We start from the raw sequence: 23396 nt of genomic DNA on the forward strand, positions 1-23396 counted from the left end.
CCATATCTGGGACAACTCATGGAGGTGGGCGTCAAATGTTTAAAAAGAAAAGTAAAAATGCTTTAACTTTTAAAAGCTTTAATGCTTTGAAGTTAAAGCTGCAGCGGCCCAAGGCAGGTCAGGGGATGAGTTAGGGTTAAGAACATTGCCGACTCAAGGTCTTCCTCCCAGCAAGGTGTGGGCATCGAAGCACTGGGCATATCTGTCTTGAACACCAGGATGCCTGAAGTTGGGTCTGGGTTCTGCATCTTCAGAAACCCAGGCCATTGGAGATGAAGAGCAGCAAACCACTCAGGAAGGGCATCAAGAGGCCTGAGGAGATAGACAAAGGGTCCATCAAGGAGATATTAACCCTGAGTGCAAAATCTATAGCCAGAAGTGAAGATGCCTGGAAATGACTGAGACCCAATCTGAAGATCCCTGAAACTCTCTAAGTAGATGGTTATGAATATCTATGCCCTTTGTGATACTTCACAGACGAGTGCACACTGGTGATTCACCAATGTATCAGATGCCCTCTCTACCATTGCTAAGCAACACCATAATCAAAATCAGAGCAGTGCAGACTCAGAGGACACGGAGTCTGGCATCAGATCGGTCAGGAGGTGCCTAGCCATACCTTTCTGCAGGCATCTCTGTGGTGGTTTCTGTAACATAGCCCTCAGAGAAACAGCCGGGCATTGAGGACAGTAAGGCCTGAGAAGGAGACAGTTCATCAGGTAAGAAAGACATAAAATGGGGAGGAGAAATTATAGATAGAGGAAGCTGATGGTGAACAGACAGATGCCCCTTCAATATGATGAGATGAGAAGAGGACCTCCTTGCTTGCCCTCTAGGATGCCAGGCCTCTAGTTTCCCTGTGCCATCTCACCACCATGTCCTGTAGTGCGTTGGCAGTCTTTGGTACACATGCACTCCCTAATCACAACAGAAGCTTTTGTGGTGGTTCCCTTGGAGTTTAATACCCACCCCAATCTGACACCCACTAGATTTAGTTGGGCAGAAATCCTGTCTCTATTTAAGGGCTTAACTTGGTCCGTTTCCCACTGGAGGCACATTTTTTACACCAAAACATCTCAGGCTGCTGCTTCACATCTCCAAGTGGAAAATCCAGCCCAGTTCTCTAATTTAGGTTAACAGAATAAGTCTTTAAATGATATGTTCTCAGTACTACTCAGTTATTATTAAACACTCCATTAATTTGGTGAATTGTTCTGGCATTTAGACCAATGAAATGGCTTATCACCTGTTGAGGAATTGTGGTCAGCATTCTGACTCAAATTATTTTTTATTGTAACTGAAGAAATAATTGTCAAAATATTTGCTTGAATAGCCTTCCATAGCATTATTACTGTTCTTATGAAGTAGGTTTGTTCAAGCTTCTCATTTATTTCTAAATTTAAAAAGTAAATCTATTCCAAAAGTGTGTATTACAACAGGAGTGCATTGCAGAGTTCTGTACTTGAAAATGATATGGCCCAGAATTTGCTGGAGCTTAACTCTCATTGTCTGGCCTGTTAGTTTGACTTGTTTCTACATCCTTCACCTCAGAAATGGTTTTCCCTCTGGTGATTCACAGTTCATGGAATATTGGATGATTTGCATTATGAACACAGTGCAGTTTTCAGATTTTCTCATTATATTCTCAGTAAATTCCTGCCCTTAAAGTACAGTTGGAGATGTCTGGTTTTTGAAAACAATGAGTAATGCTTAACTTTTTAAATGACCCAGAACACTCAATCAATCCCAAAGCAATTTTCCAAACTCCCCCCCCACCCTTACAAGTGCACTAAGTCTTGTTTCAGGTTAAGCCAGCTGCTTGAAATAGTTTCTCCAAGGGGTTCTTTGTCCATTGTGTGTTAGAATCAAATGAGGAAGTAAAATTATACACAAGCAAACATTTATCAATATAAATAAAATACAATGTATTTAACTTTACATTTCATTACCTATTCCAAAGCAATAAAAGCCTTTGATTTATTTAAGTAACTTTTGAAGAGGAGTTTGTGATGAACAGCTTTAAGCTATGACTTAAGGAAATGGGAAACTGAAGAGTACAGGCCACCAGTTTAGGTCTTCTTAGCTTTAATGCTCTTGCCAGCATAAATTGTTTTTAAGAAGATATTCTTCCCAATTAATCAAGGCCATCCGGACACAGTCAAAACACAACCAGCACTGAACCAGGTAAAACTCAGGCCGTTGGTTGCAGAATGATACCAACAGCATTGATTCAACTCCTGCACTGACTGAGGTTACATCACGGACTCCCCTGTCAATCTCTTCCCATGCCTAAAACCTGGTGACCACAGCTTAATACGCCATAACTTGTCTCTCTCTCTCTCTGTCTGTGTCTCTCTCTCTCTAATACCCAGTAATCTGGTAATATTATAGCGACTTTTACCTTTTCTATTCCTTACTGGTGTTTTACATTGGAAAGTGTTTATATTTAAAAACCAAAAAAATTGCGGATAGTGGAAATCAGGACCAAAAACAAAAATTGCTAGACAGGCTCAGCAGATCCGGCATCAGTTCTGAAGGAGAGTCACTGAACCCAAAACATTAACTCTGGTTTCTCCCATATATGCTGCCAACCTGCTGAGCCTTCCCAGCAATTTTCTGTTTTTGCTTCTGAAGTGCTTATATTTGTCTAAGCATGACTCAGAATTTTCAGAATTAGAATTCTTACATATAATTAGAATTTTTAGAATTAGGTTTTTTGTCTCATGTACTCAGGTATAAAGTACAGGTCTCAAGTGAAATATGTACAATGTTGTCACATATCACTACCATTTTAGATACAAAGTATCTGGGTACAAATCTTAAGGTGCTAAAATAAATGAGGTACAAAAATAGAGAAATAAAGAGAAAGCTAAAAGTTCCACATTACAGTTCTTCATAGTATAAGTTAGGAAGTTAAAAAATAAAGTTAAAAGTAAGCAGTTATGGAAATACTTCCAACTGTTACAGTACAATGATTCAGTTGCAAGTTCATTGAGGAAGGAAAAATATGGAAATTGTTATTTTCTAAAGCTGGTATGAACTAGGAAATAACTTTACCATCCTATAATAAACAAAGAAGTACAGATGCTGGAGATCGGAAACAAAAACAGGAAAATGTTTATATTAACTCACAGATGCTGCCAGACCTATTGAGTTTCTCCTGCAATTTCTGTTTTTGTTATCATCTTACATCTGTGTAATCCCCTGTATCAAAGCAGGCCAATACTTTGCCACTAAATGCAGCTGTTTGCTTTGAAACCTTTAGTGATTGATACATTGAATGTTGTCCCATTCATCATGGACCTCAATTAGGAAGATATCAAAAAGGAAAATAGAGTATGTGCAAGAACTGAGGTCCCAGAACTGACTTTTGGAGATCTTCACCTATGATCCCTTTCCACTTTAAAAGTCTCCACTTAATAATTGTTGAGTGTTACTTAACAACCCTTATATTGTTTAACAATGTTCTTATTCTGAAACTGTGCTGACTGTTTTCTGTTTTCTCTTTCTGTAGAGATCAAATGGCGAGCAACAACACAGCAGGCATAGCACAAGCCAGAAAGATGGTGGAACAACTAAAAATGGAAGCCAACATTGACAGAATAAAGGTGAGAAGCCTATTTTTTGCACTTGCCATACATTGTATAAAATAACAAGAGTTTTTTTTTCAATTGTCTTTATATTGTTCTTTTGTTTGGTGTGTATTTTTTCTTCAAGCCATGGTGAAGATGATTTCCTATGGTAAATCTTCTGGATAAATGTTTGTTGCTGGTGTAACAAGTCTTGAGCTCCTAAAACTTCTCATTTGAAATTCCTAGCATTGACTTGCCAAGATTAAAGGAATAAAGCATTTTTGCTACAGACAATATATTTCTGAGTCTGTACACTCCATTTCAATCTGTCATGCTCAAATATAAAAGTTATAGCCTGGGAATTTATTTTCCTGGAACTATAATCACTGTATTCCGTGAATCAGAATTTGAATAACACACACACAGTAAGTAGGTGACAACAGTAAAACAATCCAGTAAAGTGTTAATAGGCTCCTGTTTATTGGTCTAGTCAACAGGGTAGATGATGCTTACAGACGATGGCAGACACCTATGTTGGATCATCAAACTGCATTTCAACACTAAATCACGAGCATTTTTCTCTGCAATTGTTTGTATTATTTTTATATTTCCAAGTTTGTAGAAGCTGTATTAAAATGATAAAATCAATATGAGAGAGAAAAAAAATCCATTTACACAATTACATGCAAGCAGTATTTGAAGAGAAAAATTGCAAATTTGGGAACTAATGGAACTACCAGCAATGGCACAATGGTTGTTTTATTCATATTTTATTTAGTGTAGTCTGTTCACAGATATTCTTAGCAGGTACCTCTTCTCAGAGCTAGTTTTACCTCATTTACTAATTCAGTTGATTTTTTTTTCTCATATAACCAAAACATAAGAAAAACTCTAGCGCTCATGGAAAAGTAATGGTGAGAGGTCATAAATCTGAAAGGTCAATGACCTTCTCTGCTGTCCCACACTCACTCTATCTCATCTCATCTCAGCTCCCACCAAATCTCATGGTCTATTACTTTCACTACTGCATTCAATATCCAGAAATAAGAAACTGGACCTTGTCTTTACCTATTACTGTTTCATCTCACTTCTTCTTTCCCATTAATATCTCAAAAGTATCAAGCTGCTACGTTGATCCTACCATCAGAGACCCTCTGTCTGAAATGAAGTTATACAAAAAGCATTGTCTAAAACAATCAAGATCTGTTCAGATCAAAATTTACGGTTTCATCAGGATTGTGCCAAAATGGTCACAGCATAGGCTAGAAACTAAATAATCCATCAAGTGCTGACCTTAGCAAGGAGTTTGCTTGAGCTCAGAACTTTTACGAAGCTACAGATCTTGATGGATCAGGGCTATTGTTAGGGCAGTAGTGAGAGGATAGTGGCCAGTATTGGCCAAAGAGAAATGTTCCAATATGACAAGTGATATTCACAGGATTCATATTGGGGTGAAGAAGTCAAATTTTATTTTTTATTCCTCTACCTGCCGAGGAAGCTGTTGGAGGTAAAAACCTGCAGTTTCAGGGGAAGGGAGATGACAACCTTCCACACTTTGACCAGATTATATCAATGCACTCTCTGCTGATGCCCACACATTTTGATGGGAGCTGCAGGGGCTGAGATCTTCAGTTGTCACATCTGCTGTTTCTCAGGAGCATGTAATTGTATTTCATTATATGGGTCTGAATGATATTAATCAAAAGCATAAGAGATTTACTCTAAATGATAGCATGAATGCACTACAATACATTGACTGAATGCATTACAAAGGGAGAAATGAATGTGAGCAATAATCACAACACAAGGTCCAACATCCCCTCCCCTGTCAGCTTTCCGGAGAGACCACTCTCTCCGTGACTCCCTTGTTCGCTCCACACTGCCCTCCAACCTCACCACACCCGGCACCTTCCCCTGCAACCGCAGGAAATGCTACACTTGTCCCCACACCTCCTCCCTCACCCCCATCCCAGGCCCCAAGATGACATTCCACATTAAGCAGAGGTTCACCTGCACATCTGCCAATGTGGTATACTGCATCCACTGTACCCGGTGCGGCTTCCTCTACATTGGGGAAACCAAGCGGAGGCTTGGGGACCGCTTTGCAGAACACCTCCGCTCAGTTCGCAACAAACAACTGCACCTCCCAGTCGCAAACCATTTCCACTCCCCCTCCCATTCTCTAAATGACATGTCCATCATGGGCCTCCTGCAGTGCCACAATGATGCCACCCGAAGGTTGCAGGAACAGCAACCCATATTCCGCCTGGGAACCCTGCAGCCATATGGTATCAATGTGGACTTCACCAGTTTCAAAATCTCCCCTTCTCCTACTGCATCCCTAAACCAGCCCAGTTCGTCCCCTCCCCCCACTGCACCACACAACCAGCCCAGCTCTTCCCCCCCACCCACTGCATCCCAAAACCAGTCCAACCTGTCTCTGCCTCCCTAACCTGTTCTTCCTCTCACCCATCCCTTCCTCCCACCCCAAGCCGCACCCCCATCTACCTACTAACCTCATCCCACCTCCTTGACCTGTCCGTCTTCCCTGGACTGACCTATCCCCTCCCTACCTCCCCACCTACACTCTCTCCACCTATCTTCTTTACTCTCCATCTTCGGTCCGCCTCCCCCTCTCTCCCTATTTGTTCCAGTTCCCTCTCCCCATCCCCCTCTCTGATGAAGGGTCTAGGCCCGAAACGTCAGCTTTTGTGCTCCTGAGATGCTGCTTGGCCTGCTGTGTTCATCCAGCCTCACATTTTATTAACAAGGTCCAACATCAGTGTTCTATGATAAAATAAAGACAGAAAGTGCTGCAGAATCTCAGAGGGTTCAGTGGACAGAAACAAAGTTTATGTTTTGAGTCCATTGTGATTTCAGAATGCTCCTTTTTCTCTACTTTGGACCTGCTGAGCTTTTTGCGTGCTTTCTGTTTTAATTTCAGATCTCCAGCATCAGCAGTATTTGCTTTTACATTAATAGTTCTGTTGTTGTTCACATGACAAATGTGGCATTGATAGGGAAGTCGCTCTAGCTGTGCTCCTCCACAGCATTTCAAACTAGGGGCAAATGAGTTCATTCCAATAAAAAAAATGAAATATTGTAGATTGCACGTCTTAAGTTCAGTGAATCACAGAATCATTTTTAAAATTATAGCTATGAACAGAAACCACTCAACTTCAGAAGCTGCAGAAGGGGAACTCCAGCACTTCGACTTGATCTATTAGAAGTCATTTTTGATGAGCGTGAAAGTAGAACTTCTTTTAGTAATGTCTAAGAGTCATATGATGATTAACATAAAACAATTCCATGAAATATCTTCTGATATAATTAGCAACAATTTTATAATCATCTTTGTAGGCTAAGCTTGATAAGTTGCACAAACAGCCTCACTTAAGTCAGCAAGCAACCATGAAAGGATATTGCATTGCAAACCACTTCTGGGAGATGGTGAGAGAACCTGTGGATGACTGATATATGTTTCCCTCTGAGGAAGCGGTTTGTGTGCTGCCTCAATTACATGGTCAAAACCAGTTACTGCCATTAAAGGAAACTGCAAGTAAAAATCTCCATCTTCGCAGTCTGTGACACGAACTCTGGGCCAATTTAATAAATCCTTGAGTGAAACAACTTCAATCGATATGGAAAGGACAAAAACAGTTTCCAAAGCAAAACTCTGAGATTCTGGAAGTCTGAAATTTAAAAAAAACTGGAATTAGTCAGCAGTTTAGGCAGCGTCTGTGGAAAGAAACAGTTAATACCTCAGATCAATGACCTTTTATCAGAATTGAAGAAAGATTTTGGGCTGAATCTGACTATCTTGGGCTAATTGGGAGTTGCAATGAATTTTCTGGAGAGTTTTTAGCAGTGAAGCCTCGCAAATTTTCTCACTCTAACTTACCAAACATGCCTCCATAACAGTCTACCACACCCCTCAGGCCCCTCTACACCAATTCCAGCCCCATCTTACCACATACTGTTCCTGGAACAATTCGGTGTTCAGTTTTATTTTGGAATTGACTACCATACCTGGTGACGCACCATCTTTAAAAGCCCATTGTACACATTGATAAGCCCTATCAGTCCAAAGTTGTCCTGCATGCTTCCTGAAATTTGCTCCGTACATAGGCATGGGGAAATTGGTGCCTTCTTTGCAAGCAGGGACCTGGAGATCCTGGGAAAGTGGGTGGTTTAGATGTGGGACTTCCTCATGCAATGACACCAGAAGAGGAGCTTATGAGACCACACCATGCCAACCTGGTGTGAGGTTGCCACATGTGTCAGTGCAGCCTTCTGGAGGAATACATAGAAATGTAGGAAGAAGGTCAATGACCTTCTCCACTTCACCTGTGTAAGTGCCACCTTCTTACCTCTTACATCTTATATACACTTTATCTCTGCTATGTATCCTCCGTCCACCAAGGCTCATGCTCTATTACTCTCACTGTTGCCTGTAACATCTTCGCTACTTGCCCCTACCCATTCCAAGCCCTGGCAGCACTAACCCTGCATGCCCTCTGCACTCAGGACACCTCCCCACCTGTGCCATAAGTAACCATAGTGTCACACACTTTCATCTTCCTTAATAGCTGCCTTTCTTTGCTTTCCAAAGAAAGCAGCCCACAATAGGGTAGAAACAGCCAAAACAAGTGGAAGGCTGCTTGAAATTTGCCTCCTCACCCATTATGTGGGCAGCATCCTGATTCTGACCAACCCGAATGGCTGGCTGACTGACTGTAGCCTTGATCCTGAACTGGTATAGCATACTATGTCAGGACTCCTGGTCAGGGACCGCATTTGTTGATTTGTCCGAGGCCTGCTGACAACCATATTGAATGTCTTGTGTCAGCACTAAGTGGAGAGGCAAGACAGAAGTAATGTGAGCTTGATATCTCTGGCTAGGGAGGGGGCAGGCAAGGCATTACAAAGCTGTGAGCATCCAGATAGGCTGAGAGTGAGTGAGCACTATGTAAGTGAGCAAACATGCTGGTAGTGCAGCCTGGTCTTTTCTGCGAGCTGGGTGAGTGTACCTGCGCACCCAGAGTGCAACATTGTAGTGATTGTTGCCAGTACAGTCCGAGGTGCAGCAGTAAAATGCACAAGTGACGTGTAAGTGGATCGGAGATGTGCCGTGAGGGTTCCTAAGGATGGCTCATGTCACATGCGGTGTTCCCTCTCACCATGCTGAGTTTCCTCTGAGATTCCACACGTTGGTTGACATGTTGACTCATTGACTTCTGGTTTTGACCTGATAAAATAATCTGAGGGAATATTATTTGATGCCAGCCTCTGTGGATGTGGGGTGCATGTGGCGAGTGCCCATGGAGTGTGCCCCAGGATATTGATGTCCAGCGTTGAATGCAAAGGTCCTTTGGAGGTGAAGTCATGAGGTAGCCACCCCAACTTCCACAGCAAACATTCTCAATATTTTAGCTTGTTTAGTGCATTTGGTAAAAGCTGAGTATTAATGAGGTGAATTGTAGCATTAATAAGATGTTTAACAAACTATAATCCAGCTTAGATGGTAGCTTGCTGCTGTCAAACAAAAAACTTGCCTCCCAGTTGACAGATGCATAAAATATGCAGAGAGTTGCTCCTAACTTAGAGATAATCATCACTGGATTGGTGCTTCTCCACAAATCTCACCATAGCCCACTCATAGCATCATAGAGTACGGAAGAGGCCCTTTGGCTCATCGAATCTGCACCACCAAAAACCTACTCTAAATCTACACTTTGTAGCACTGCAATCGTGGTCTTGAAAGTTATGACAGAGGTTATATTCTAAAATTGTTGAATTTAATTTTGTCCAGAAGTCTGTTAAGTGCTGAGACCAAAAGATGAGATGCTGTCCATTCAGCTCGTGTGTGCTTTGTTGTAGTGCGCCATGGACAATAATCTCAGAACGGGATCAAGGCGGAAGATATAGCATTCCGATGATTAATATTCAGATGATCCATTTCCTATGTCATTTTCTTTCATTTTAATTGTGCTGGTAAAATAACTGGCTGATGGTTGCTAGGCATTTATTGAACAACAATAACTTGAGTTCTCTCTCATTTCTTAACTGACGTGAAAAACCTTGAAGAAAACAAGGGCGAGAATGGGACATAATTTTGCTGCAAGACAAAAATAAAAACTAAAGCTATTTCTGATATTGAGATATTTCTGAAGTGTTGAATAATATTATCATCAGATTAGTAAATGTTTTCAGGCCGTCTGTCCTGAAAGTATTAACTTTTGTTGTCCAATTCTAGCGGTGCTGGTAGTGAGTGTTGGCAAATATGAGACCTTAGAGGATAGTGAGTCACGTTGATCCTGTTTCCACTCAACACTCACATAAATATTTTGTCAAAGCATAGATGGCCATTAGTTGAAGTCCTAGCTGATTTTTGTTCCCCTTCAGACAGAGACAACTGATAAAATTACGGTGCACAATTCATGTCTTTTCTGAGGTCAACTAAACTCAGCAGTTTGGGAATTATAGACAGACCCTTCTATCTGTGGGACTTACTGCTGTATTGGATTGTACTTCTACCCATAATGCCAAGAGCTGAAACTGGACATCGTCTTAATGTGGAGGGCTGAACAAAACAGATGACTCATTCTCTTAGCATTTGGTTACACTGTAGCATTCTATTGTATTTCTAAAGTTACTACTTTCTGTCCTTTCCAGCTTCATGTTTGTACTGTTCCATTAATTGCTTTGTAGACAGACCACAAAGAAGTACACTTTATTTTACAAGAAACTGAGGATTGGTTTATAATTGCAAATGCAATGACTAAGTCTGTGCATCAGAGGTCTTGATAAACAAACTTAACACAGACCATTCATCTCCTTAAGCTTGCTCTGCTATTCAGTAATATCATAGTTGATCTACTTACTCCACATTCTCACCTGCCCTTGATAAACTTAAAAATATTCAGACTCTGCTTTCCTCATCTTTTGATGACAAGAGTTCCAAAAACTCATGACCCTGTCTGAGAAAACATTTTTTCTTACCGCTGTCCACCACCAAACCAATTCAAGATTCACTCACAAGAGGAAACAGCCTTTCCACATCCACCCTGTCAGGACCCTTCAGAATCTTAGTGAAATAACTCCACAGAGGTCAATATCCCACTCTTGTCACTTAGGCACCCTTCATTCATACATTGCAAGTCCTTGACAGTGGCCCAGCTTCTGCAGAGCCAGCTATCAGAATGTCAGGATGTCTGACACCCCATTTATATCTGTCAGCCAGAGATCTCTGATTGGGCCAGATAAACAGCCCCAATCAAGGAACTCATATTGTAGGAGGTCCACTTGGCTGACCTCGTTACAATCAATACGCTCTTCTGTTTCAAATGCTCTCTTTTCCAAAATCCATTGAATAGAATCCCAACTTGTCCAGCCAATCCACCTATTCTAGAAATTCGCCTACCAAATCACCTCTGAACTACCCACAGTTGTCAACAATATAATTGATTTATGGGACTTGGACCCTCTAAGTTATTATAATTATGTATTATCTGCAAATTAGACTTGACTTGAATTCACCGTAAGCCAGTCATTTGACTTTCAATACAACAGCAAAATGTAGTACATGCAGAAACTGAGATAAAAACAGAACATGTAGGAAGACCTAATCACATGTGGCAGCATCCTAAAGGTGGAATTTAATGGTCATGCTAGTGGCCTGTCCATAGGCTGGAAATTGGTAGCTAGCTCCATTGTTACCATTTTTAGCCCCTACCCAATTTAGCATCCTTCAGATACTTGACTAGGGGCTCCTAAGCATTTATGAACATATAGCCTTTTGATATGGAATAGCTCTATCTCATTCGAAGTTAGGTTCATGGAGTAATCTAGCTTCTTAAACTTTAATCTGAAAGCTGAAGGTACCGGAATCTAAAATATAATTCTTGCATAGGCACAACATGTTTGTACAGTTTCTTTGTCCTACTAATTTCAACCTAGAATAATTCAAAGAACTGGTAATAACATTCCATTCTCAAGTCAGAACATTCCATACTGCCTCCCAACAAATTAAGTATTTTCGAAATGTAATCGGAAGGTTGTCCGAAATCAAGTCCCCATAATTAGCAAAGAGGTAAACAGGCAAAAAAACCTGTTTTGTAATGTTGGATCAGGAATAAACTTTGATTAAAACAACTCACCTGCACTTTTCAAACAAGCTTCTTTTGACTCCACCTGGATGGATAAAGAGAGCTCAATTTAATATTTTATCGATAAATCCCTCATTACTGTTCCAGAAAATCATTCTGGATCATATGCTGAAATGTTAGAAGTGGCGCTTCTCAGAGGAAAATTGTTGCTGCTGAACCAAGGTGTTCTGCGTAAACGTTACTGATTTCCCAATTCGCAACATATTTTAAAGGTGCGGCTGTGGCATTCTCTGGTGGAGAAATTGGCAACTGACTGAGTTTTACTTTTCATTGGAAGTGATCACTTAATTACTCTCAGCCTAGAAGTAAAACTGGAAATGCCTAACTTTCGTCTTCTTATTCAAGGTATCCAAAGCAGCGGCAGATTTGATGGCTTACTGCGAAGCCCATGCTAAAGAAGATCCTTTACTGACACCAGTTCCTGCATCGGAAAACCCCTTCAGAGAGAAGAAGTTCTTTTGTGCTGTCCTGTAAAGTCTCATGCAGCCTGAAAATCAGGCTGTTCTGAACAATGATGTTGAATTTTACCAATGTGGACACCTTTCTGTCCACAGAATTTTTAGCAAAGCCTGGAAGCTACAGGGATGTGCATGTTTAAAGAATCTTGTCAGCTTATTGGGAATGGAAGCAGAAGAACTACCTTGTGAAAATAGAGATTCTAAAACAGCTTAGAATGAAACAGTGTAGAGATGTGTAACATTTTTTGCTCTTGCAAAGACCATAAATTATGTTTGATAGTTTGATGTCTAAAATATGACAGTTGTTCTAAGAAAGCTAAATACTGAGGATAATGTATAATTTTATTGGAATGATAATTGTTGTTCTTCAAAATAATTTTAATTTAAGTGGCAAAGTATACAAATAAGATAGGTTACTGTGGTGTTGTACCTTAACATTTGGTTATGAGCTTTTTGCATTAGAGTAGCACAATGGACTTTGCTTTGAGAGCTGATTTTCAAGAAAGAGAAATGTTACTAAAAAACATTTGGCAAATGGAGTGTCATTTGCAAACCATCAAAGCTGGCAGCTTGTGTATTTTCTTAAAACTCTTAGAGCTCCTCCAACATTTGTGTATAGTTGCTTATAGTTTCTGCTAGTACAAGTAACATGTGCTATTTAGTGATCCTAATATTTGTGATAGCAACAAAAGAATTGCATGGAAATGTTCCAACCATTTCTCTTTTAATTGATTTTAGTTTAGATGATCAAAAATGATGCAATGTAAATATATAGAACACAAGGTTTTAATTTCAAATTCTAACTGCTAATGAAGCACAGCCTATTTCTTAACAGCCCTGTTCTCTCACTAATGCTTGTGAACACTATATGAAATATGTGTCATTAAACCATTTATATAAACAGTTTATACCAACTTAAACATTGTAATATAACAGATGTTTTACTGGAAGTAAAACTTGCATGCTAACAGTAGTACATAGACATACATGACAATGTTTGAAAAGCAAGACCAATTGTCAATAAGTAGTTTTGTATACAAGGAACTGAAAAACAGACCAGTTGACAAAATTTCTATTAGTTCGTAAATTTAACAAAATTAAACAATTTTAGAAACAAAAAGAATTCATCCCGTAATGCAATCTTCCTGTGTATGTTTTTTTACCCAATTCAAACAGCAGTAAAGATTATTGGACAGTGTAATGTGCAGATGAACAAACAGGTCTCAACGTCTGTGAATAATCAGATAATTTTACCTCAGACTGTTTCACCGCCTTTTAACAAACATTTTTGATATGTTCAGATATGTATTTTTACTCAATTGCTAACTTTCTTAGATCTGCATGTACCAACATCTGCCATTACACTGTCAAACAAGTCCTCTGCTTCATTTCCAGTTCAAATCAAAGGAGTGACTTACCATTGTATTAGACCCATATTAGCACAGAAAAGTAAGAGTTATCACTGAACAAATACATTAACCAAAGTAGCTACATTGAAAACATTAAAAAATAAGAAAGACTGACATGTATGACTATGGCTTGTTGAGCTAAATTTTCTCTAAATTGTGTTCATGGCAGCAGTGAGTTGTAGTGCCTAAATGAGTCTCCAGGAATGTTAATCTGATAGCGAGAATAAAAGGGATGTGTGAATTTTCTTAAACTGAGTGCATTGTAAAAATGTGTATTGTATTTCTGGTTGTATACCCTTGTTAGCTTTGTACAGGGAAATTTGAACAAAGTCTGATGTATTGCACATTTTCATGCCATGTGAACAATGTATCAGTTTTAAATAAAACCTTCAGAACATTTCACTTACAATAATTTTGAACAGTATTATGAATAATATACTTTGTTAATAAATATAACATTAAAGGGGAAGATTAGAAATGGTGCTATGGCACAACATCGAGGGCTGAAGGGCCTGTACTGTGCTGTAATGTTCTATGTTCTATGCCTCAAGACATTTATGCTACTATAGTAATGCACTGGATGGTGTCAAGCTTCTTCATTATTTTTGGAGCTGCACTCATCCAAACAAGTCGAGAGTGTTCCAATATGACTCATGCTTTGTAGGCAACAGGAAATCATAGTCCTGGAGTTATACAGCATGGAACAGACATTTCAGACCAACTCATCCATGCTGACTAGATATCCTAAACTGATCTAGTCCCATTTGCCAGCATTTGGCCCATGTCCCTCTAAACCCTTCCTATTCATGTACCCATTCAGATGCCTTTTAAATGTTATAATTGTACGCACCTCCACTGCCAGTTTGTCCCACACATGCACCACTTGCTGCATGAAAAAGTTGCCCCGCTCTTTTAAATCTATCCCCTCTCCCCTTATACCTATGTCGTTCAGTTTTGGACCCCTACCCTGGGAAAAAGACCTTGGCTATTCACCATATCCATGGCTCACATGATTTTATAAGTCTCTGTAAGGTCACTCCTTAGCCTCTAACTGTCTAAGGAAAAAAAGCCCAGCTTAGTCAGCCTCTTTCTATAGCTTAATATCTTCAATCCTATCAATATCCTTGTAAATCTTTCTTCAGAAATGGGGGAGGGGAAGGGAATTCTGAAATAAATAGGGAGAGAGGGGGAAGGCAGTTAGAAGATGGGTAAAGATGATAGGTGGAGAGGAGACAGACAGGTCAAAGAGGCGGGGTTGGAGCCAGTAAAGGTGAGTGTAGGTGGGGAGTTAGGGAGGGGATAGGTCAGTCCAGGGAGGATGGACAGATCAAGGAGATGGGATGAGGTTAGTAGGTAGGAGATGAGAGCCCCAGCTCTGTTGCTTCATCCACCACCTCCACAGCCAACAGCACCAGAGGAGACAGTAGCACCCAGCCCTGCCAGGTCTTCACCATTCCCCCCAGATCTCCCCTGGACTGAAGACGAACGGTCAGTAAAGGTCTCACCTTTGTCCCCCTCCACTCAAACACTGAAGAATACAACTCACGTTTGGACATTGAGCAGTCTTTCTGCCGCCTGTGCCTCTGCGCTTACTTCTTTAACTGTGAGCCTAACCCTCCCTCTACTGACCCCTTCTCCCATCTCCAACACAAGTCCTCCTCCTGGACACCACCCCAAGGCCTCCTACCCTCCCTTGACCTCTTCATCTCTAACTGCCGTCAAGATATCGATCGCCTCAACCTGTCCAACCCTCTCGCCCACTCCAACCTCTCCACCACAGAACGTACAGCCCTCCGCTCCAATCCCAACATAAAACCCACAGACAAGGGAGGTGCACTTGTAGTATGGCGCACTGACCTCTACATCGCTGAGGCCGGACGCCGGCTCTCTGACACCTCCTCCTACCATCCCCTTGATCATGATTCCAACCCCGAGCACCAAACCATCATCTCCCAAACAATCCACAACCTCATCACTTCAGGTGACCTCCCACCCACAGCGTCTAACCTCATCATTCCCCAACCCCACACCGCCTGCTTCCATCTCCTTCCCAAAATCCACAAACCTGACTGCCCTGGTCCACCCAATGTCTCTGCCTGCTCCTGCCCCGCCGAACTTACCTCCACCTATTGACTCCATTTTCTCCCCCTTGTTCCAGGAATTCCCTACCTACATCTGTCACAACACCCACGCCCTCCACCTCCTCCAAAACTTCCAGTTCTCTGGTCCACAGCACTTCATCTTTACCATGGACATCCAGTCCCTATACACCTGCATTCCCTATGCACATGGCCTCAGGGCCCTCCACTTCTTCCTGTCCCGCAGGCCCGACCAGTCCCCCAACAGTGACACCCTCACCAGCTTAGCTGAACTCATCCTCACCCTCAACTACCTCTCCTTCAATTCCTTCCACTTCCTACAGACAAAGGGGGTGGCCATGGGTACCCGCATGGGTCCAAGCTATGCCTGTCTCTTTGCAGGATATGTGGAACAATCCCTCCTCCAAAGCTACACTGGCACTATCCCCTGCCTCTTCCTCGTTCCCACGAGAAGCTCAACAAGTTCATCCACTTCACTAAGACCTTCCACCCCAACATTAAGTTCACCTGGACTATCTCCGATACCTCTCTTTCCTTCCTGGACTTCTCTGTCTCCATCTCTGGCATCTACCTGGAAACTGACATCCATTTCAAACCTGCCGATTCCTACAGCTACGTAGAATACACCTCCTCTCACTCACTTTCCTGCAAAAAGGTCATCCCCTATTCCCAATTCCTTCCTGCCTGCTGCCAAGATGAGGCATTCCACTCCCAGGCATCCCGGATGTCCTCGTTTTTCAAGAACTGCAGTGGTTGAAAATGTCCTTGACCGTGTATCTCACAATTCCCGCTACTCATCTGTCACACCCCTACCCACAATAACAACCAAAACAGAATCCCACTCATCCTCACGTACCACCCCACTAACCTCCGAATCCAAAACAGCATCCTCCCTCACTTCCACCATCTGCAATCTGACTCCACTACCAAAGACATTTTCCCCTCCCCACCTGTATCTGCTTTCTGGACGGACCACTCTCTCTGTGATTCCCTTGTCCACTCTACACTCCCCTCCAGCCCCACCAAACCCGGCACCTTCCCCTGCAACCGCGGGAAGTGCTACACCTACACTTACACCTCCCCCCTCACCCCATCCCAGGCCCTAAGAAGATCTTCCACATCAAACAGATGCTCACCTGCACATCTGCTCATGTTGTATACTGTATCGCTGCTCCCGTTGTGGCCTCCTGTACATCGGGGAAACCAAGCAGAGGCATAGGGACCTCTTTGCGGAACACCTACGTTCAGTTCGCAACAAACAACTGCACCTCCCAGTCGCAAACCATTTCAACTCCCCCTCCCACTCCTCGAACAACATTTCCATCCTGGGCCTCCTGCATTGGCCACATTGATGCCAGCTGAAAGCTGCAGGAAGAGCATCTCATGTTTTGCTTGGGAACCCTGCAGCCCAAGGGTATCAATGTGAACTTCACAAGCTTCAAAATCTCCCCTCCCTTGACCACATCCTAAAACCAACCCAACTCGTCCCTGCCTCCCTAACCATTCCTCACACCTGAAGTCCCACCCCCATCTCCTAGCTACTAACTTCATTCCACCTCCTTGACCTGTCTGACTCCTCTCCACCTATCTTCTCCTTTATCCATCTTCTATCCGCCTCCTCCTCTCTCCCTATTTATTTCGGAATTCCCTTCCCCTCCACCATTTCTGAAGAAGGGTATTGACCCGAAACGTCAGCTTTCATGCTCCTCTGATGCTACTTGGCCTGCTGTGTTCATCTAGCTCTACATCTTGTTATCTCAGATTCTCCAGCATCAGCAGTTCCTACTATTCCTGTAAATCTTTTCGGAATCCTTTCAAGTTTAACAACAGCTTTCCTATAGCAGAGAGATCATAATTGAATGCAGTATTCTAAAAATGGTCTTACCAATGTCCTGTACAGCCACAACAGATGTCCCAACTCCTATACCAAATTCATGAATCGTATCACAAGTATTTATATGGCAGGTTCATTTCAGTTTTTGGTCTATGGTAATTCTCAGCATGTGTATATTGGGTGATTCAGTGGAGGCTGTGCCACTGAATGCCCAGAGTCAATGGCCAGACTCTTGTTGGAGATGGTCATTGCTGGCAACTTAGGTGTCACACTTGCCATTCATCAACACATATTGGATATTGTTGCACATTAACACAAGATGCGTCAGTATCCAAGGGGTCACAAACAGTGCTGAACATTATGTAAATCATCAATGAAGATCCCCAGGTTTTTTTTTCAATTTCATTCTTGAGGCATTTATTACCATCCCTAATTGCCCAGACGGAAGTTAAAGGTCAACGTTTTGGATCTAGTGATCCTTCTTGAGAATGTTTTGATGAAGGGTCATTGAACCCGAAACTTTGACTCTGTTTTCTCTCCACAGATGCTGCCAGACCTGTTGAGACACAGAATGACTTGTTCATGAATTATATAAACTCTGGCTTAGTGGGTAAAAGCAACAATCTCAATCAACAGATTGTATCAGAGATAATAGTAACTGCAGATGCTGGAGAATCCGAAATAACAAGGTATAGAGCTGGATGAACACAGCAGATCAAGCAGCATCTTAGGAGTAGGATGCTGCTTGGCCTGCTGTGTTCATCCAGCTCCATACCTTGTAACCTCATTTAACTGATAGAACATAGAACATTACAGCACAGTACAGGCTCTTCAGCCTTCAATGTTGTGCCGACCAGCCATACCAATCTGAAGCCCATCTAACCTACACTATTCCATGTACATCCATATGCTTGTTCAATGACGACTTAAATGTACTTAAATTTGGCGAATCTACTACCGTTGCAGACAAAGCGTTCCATTCCCTTACTACTCTCTGAGTAAAGAAACTACCTCTGACATCTGTTCTATATCTTTTACCCCTCAATTTAAAGCTATGCCCCCTCGTGCTCGCCATCACAATCCTAGGAAAAAGGCTCTCCCTATACACCCTATCTAACCCTCTGATTATTTTATTTGTGTCAACATATATGATAGGAGAAAATAAACTGCCTTTCTGCAGGCTTCAAGTATTTTACTGGAGAGACACAACATCTGTCTTTTCAGCAGTCTGAAGGTTTCTGCCGGTATCATTCACACCCACAAGCTGTTCTGTTACTCAGGAGACAATGAAGTAGTTGTTGTCAGGCTGATAGTCTTTGGCATCCACAACTGGTCACAAGTCCACAAATCAATCAACAATCTGTTGCCAGTGAAATCTTGCTTTGTATACAGACCCCTGAGTTGTGCCATCTACAAATGTCTTCTCACGCTGCTTGTAAGAAGCAGCGGTGTGAACACAATAAATTTCAGAAACTCACTTTTTAAAATGATAGTTATTCCTTTTTTCAGTTTTTTTTATTGCAAAACAGTCCGTTTCCCAATTCACACAAATCAAAGTCACAGTAAATTGAAAAGATACAATCTTTACGAGTGTCAGTAGTATTGTCAGAATATTGTTAAACAAGCAACATTTGTCGACAAGCCCTTCCATCAAATTTCTGATGATAGAGAGTAGGCTGATAGGATGGAAATTGCCTGTGCTGCTTTTTGTGGACTGGTCTTACCTAGACAAATTTCCATTTTGCCAAGTAGATGTCCGTGTTGTATCGAACAGTTTGGATAGGAGCATAGCTAGTTTTACAGTTGTTGCTAGTTATCATTCGCTAACAAGTTTGATTGTCTACCTGGGAAATTCCATGTCACTGGTCATGGGTCTGTGGATTTTTGTGTAGTTGATGAGCCTGATCCTAGAGCTACGTATCTGACCACATATTTGGCATATGTTTTTGGAAGGTGGAATTGGTCTTTGGCCTTGAGATTTCTCTGGTTTCCTCTCTGTACTTCCTCTTGCTGACATGCATTCTCAAAATCTAATTATTGGGCTGAAGCTTCTTTTAACTTGTACAATGTCCTCTGTCTGTTTAGTAGCATTGTCTTCATCAGAACATTCCATACCATAAGTAATTTTGAAAAATTTTTATTCCATTTAGGATAATTCATAACACAATCATATTTCAAATTGCTTCTAAAGCATCAGTATAGGAAAGAGATTGAATGGTTTGTAGCATGGTGTAAAGATAACAATCTATCCCTCAATGTTATCAAAACTAAAGAGCTAATCATTGACTTCAGGAAGCAAGGAAAAGGGTACACTACCAACATCAATGGAGCTGAGGTGGAGATGGTCGAGAGCATCAAGTTCCTGGGAGTGACAATCACAAACAATCTGTCCTGGGCCACTCATGTTGATGTGACAGTCAAGAAGGCACAGCAACAACTCTTCTTCCTAAGGAGGCTAAGGAAATTCGGCATGTCCACAAGGACTCACAGCAACTTCTACACATGCACCATAAAAAGCATTCTATCAGGATGCATCACGGCTTGGTACAGCAACTAGTCTGCCCAGGACCATAAGAAACTATAAAGAGTTGTGAACGCAGCCCAGTCCATTACGCAAGCCAACCTTCCATCCATTGGCTCCATCTACACTTCTTACTGCTTTGGAAAGGCAGCCAACATCATCAAAGACCCAATTACCCCGGTTATAATCTCTTCTGATGTCTTCTGTCAGGTGGTAGGTACAAAAGCTTAAACACACATATCAACAGGTTCAAAGATAACTTCTTCCCTGCTGTTACTAGACTTCTGAATGGACCTTTCAAATTTCAAATATATTGTTAATCTTTCTTTTTGTGCACCTTCTTTGCAGCTGTAACTTTGTATTCTGCACACTGTTCTATCACCCTATGATCTTTGTATGTTATGTTTTGCCTGTACAACATGCAAATCAAAACTTCTCATATGTGACACACGCGAACATGTGACAATAATAAAGCAAATCAAATCAAATTAGTTGACCATACGCTAAACATTCCTGCAATTCAATCTTAAATCACAATACCCCAGTGCTGCTTGGCCTGCTGTGTTCATCCAGCTTCACACTTTGTTACCCCAGTACTGCTGTCTGTTATAATTGCCAGAGTCATCACTATGCTCACTCCTTTTAGTTACGATGTTTTGATGCTTGTGACCACCTATTTGGTGGCATTGCATTGTTTCTAACATTCAATTCTCCAATCTTTATATTACTTCTGAATGTCCCATCTAAGCCACATAGACCACTAGGAAATAATGTCTTCTCAGGAACTTTTTAAGGCATCTGATGTCTATTCCAAAAGCACGTTTCTTTCTGATAACTTAACTCCTGTTAATACTTGCAGGCATCCAACAATGGAGCGAACAGATCAGACCCCGAGTCTTGGCAGGGGTTCATGTCCAATGTAAAGTGGGAGTCTGGTGGCACATGGATGTTAGGGAAATGAGCTGTTGAGTGGGTAAGTGTAGGAGATTTGGGAAGTGAAGCTACTGAGTGAGTGCAGTGACACATGTAGTTTTAGGATTTTTGGAACAGCTTATTGCAATCATTTTATGGATAGTGGGTTTGTATTCCAGAAATACGCAACTGCTTCTGAGCATCTGAAATGAAAAAAAAACGACCTTTTTGGGAAAGAATTTGACCGCGGACAGCGATAGAAGTAGTTTTGTGAAGAAGAAGAAGGACATGTTAACAAGCAAATTCAAATTTATGGTAGTAAGGAAGAAAATAATCATAAGATGCTTCACGTTATCTGCTTTTCCTGTATGTCTCAGAAACCCGAAATGAGTTACAATTAACTGAAGAGAATAAAAACCTTTGAAATATGGAGTTAAGATGTATGCTAACATTTCACAGAGAGACCATAGACACATTAAAAAGTACTTGAAATCACAAGAGCAAAAAGAACTTTTAAAACATGGCAACAAGAAAAATATAATATCAGTATTTAGACATTCAATCAGAGATGAAAAGAGATAACTTCTACAGTGGAAAGTGGCAAAGAGCAGGAGATGCCTACTTAGGAGTAGTGGGATGTTGGATGTCACGGAGTGGCTTCAGATGAGCAGAAGCAGATGTGATGTTGTATGCACAGTAGTGTCAAACACTACCAGCTTGTGTCTGGGGTAGTTTGCTGTCAACAACCTCCTTTCCTGATTGAGTCTGGGTCTACCTGGTTTGCAATGTCGAGGAAAACCACTTAATGAGAAGTTATTATAGTAAACAAGACAATAGTTTATTACATGATAGTAATGGAGTGCAAATTAGACATTGTCATCAAGATTTTTAAGAGACCTGTGGATCTAGCTCTTCAACAACAAATTCCCAAGATGTTTACCCTTTCCCCACCTATGTCTTAAGAGTTCATCAGATTGGGTGGAGCTTAATGCAGTCTCCAACATTAATCTTTTCAGAACCATTACCTCACACAACATGATTGAGCTACATGTAATGTGTGAGGATGGCACAAGATATATGAGTGTTATATAAGATATACAAGATATATATATAATATATAAGATATATACAAGATATATAAGAGCTCCCATAGCTCCACCTCAGAGCATTCTCAGAGAAGGGACTAATTGGTACGACCCCTAACAGCAAACACGACAACACAGGTAGGAGGACAGAACCCACAAAATTCAAGAACAGTGAGATATTACTCTTTGTCCAAGTTGCAGGATTTGGGGTCACACTTTAAGCGGAAGTTGGATGAACCCTTGGCATCTTGCCTGATGCGGTTGTGGAACCAGAGCTCTGTCCATATTATGCTGAGTGGGAGTCTGGGAGCACCAAGTGTTGATCCACATGCGAATAGTGTCTTTAGAAACATAGGCCAAACTGGATCGTTGTGGAATGCACTGATACTACCAGTAGGAAACAAGCACTCTTCACTGATAGACTGGGAAGGTGGTGTTGAAAAATGGGAGAGCATACCAAAAGGTATAAAATGTTTGAGGGATTTGGCTAAGCAAGCGCATATGTATTCTCCACAGTTTCAGGGTCCAGGCGAGGAAGCTTTCACACCTGAAATGAAGAGCAGGCTTATGCAAAGTGGTCCAGGCTGGATGGGGGGTGCCCTGTTAGCCCTATTAGGGCCACCTCAGGGGCAGGTATGTTTGTTGTTAGGACAGCTGAAGAATGTGGAGGCTGGTAAGCAAAGAGTGAGGCCCACCCAAGCAAGCGGTAAACAGAGACAACAAGGTGGAAATGGAGGAGGTTTCAAGGTGACTTCAGCAAGGCATTTGATAAGGTTCCCCACGGCAGGCTCATTCATAAAGTCAGGAGGTATGGAATACAGGGAGATTTGGCTGTCTGGATTCAGAATTGGTTGGCCAACAGGAGACAGAGAGTGGTTGTAGATGGTAAGTATTCAGCCTGGAGGTCAGTGCTGAGTGGTGTCCCGCAGGGCTCTCTGTTCTTGGTCCTTTGCTCTTTGTAGTTTTATAAATGACTTAGATGAGGAGGTTGAGGGGTGGGTTAGTATGTTTGCTGATGACACAATGGTTGGAGGTGCTGTTGATAGTATCGAGGGCTATTGCAGGCTTCAGTGAGACATTGACAGTTTGCAGAGCTGGGCTGAGAAATGGCAGATGAAGTTCAACCTGGATAAATGCGAAGTGATACATTTTGGAAGGTCGAACTTAAATGCAGAATATAGAATTAATGGCAGGATTCTCGGCAGTGTGGAGGAACAGCGGGATCTTGGTGTTCAAGTGCATAGCTCCCTCAAAGTTGCCACCCAAGTGGATGGGGTTGTTAAGAAAGCATATGGAGTTTTGGCTTTCATTAACAGAGGCATCGAGTTTAAGAGCCAT

General features: G+C 41.7%; 1 protein-coding gene across 3 annotated transcripts in view; it reads left to right on the forward strand.

Annotated features, from left to right (window-relative positions):
- LOC125455839 (guanine nucleotide-binding protein G(I)/G(S)/G(O) subunit gamma-2) overlaps positions 1-14013 on the forward strand; it is an 82139-nt gene extending 68126 nt beyond the window's left edge. For all 3 annotated transcript variants that reach the window (XM_048538352.2, XM_048538350.2, XM_048538351.2), the window contains 2 exons: positions 3515-3608; positions 12086-14013. In XM_048538352.2, the coding sequence (XP_048394309.1) occupies positions 3522-3608; positions 12086-12214 (216 nt within the window). In that variant the 5' untranslated portion in view covers positions 3515-3521 and the 3' untranslated portion in view covers positions 12215-14013. The remainder of the gene's footprint in view (positions 1-3514; positions 3609-12085) is intronic.
- Positions 14014-23396: the final 9383 nt, after the last annotated feature.

Source organism: Stegostoma tigrinum, chromosome 10 (genome assembly GCF_030684315.1).
Source record: "Stegostoma tigrinum isolate sSteTig4 chromosome 10, sSteTig4.hap1, whole genome shotgun sequence".
In the NCBI taxonomy this organism is placed as follows: Eukaryota; Metazoa; Chordata; class Chondrichthyes; order Orectolobiformes; family Stegostomatidae; genus Stegostoma; species Stegostoma tigrinum.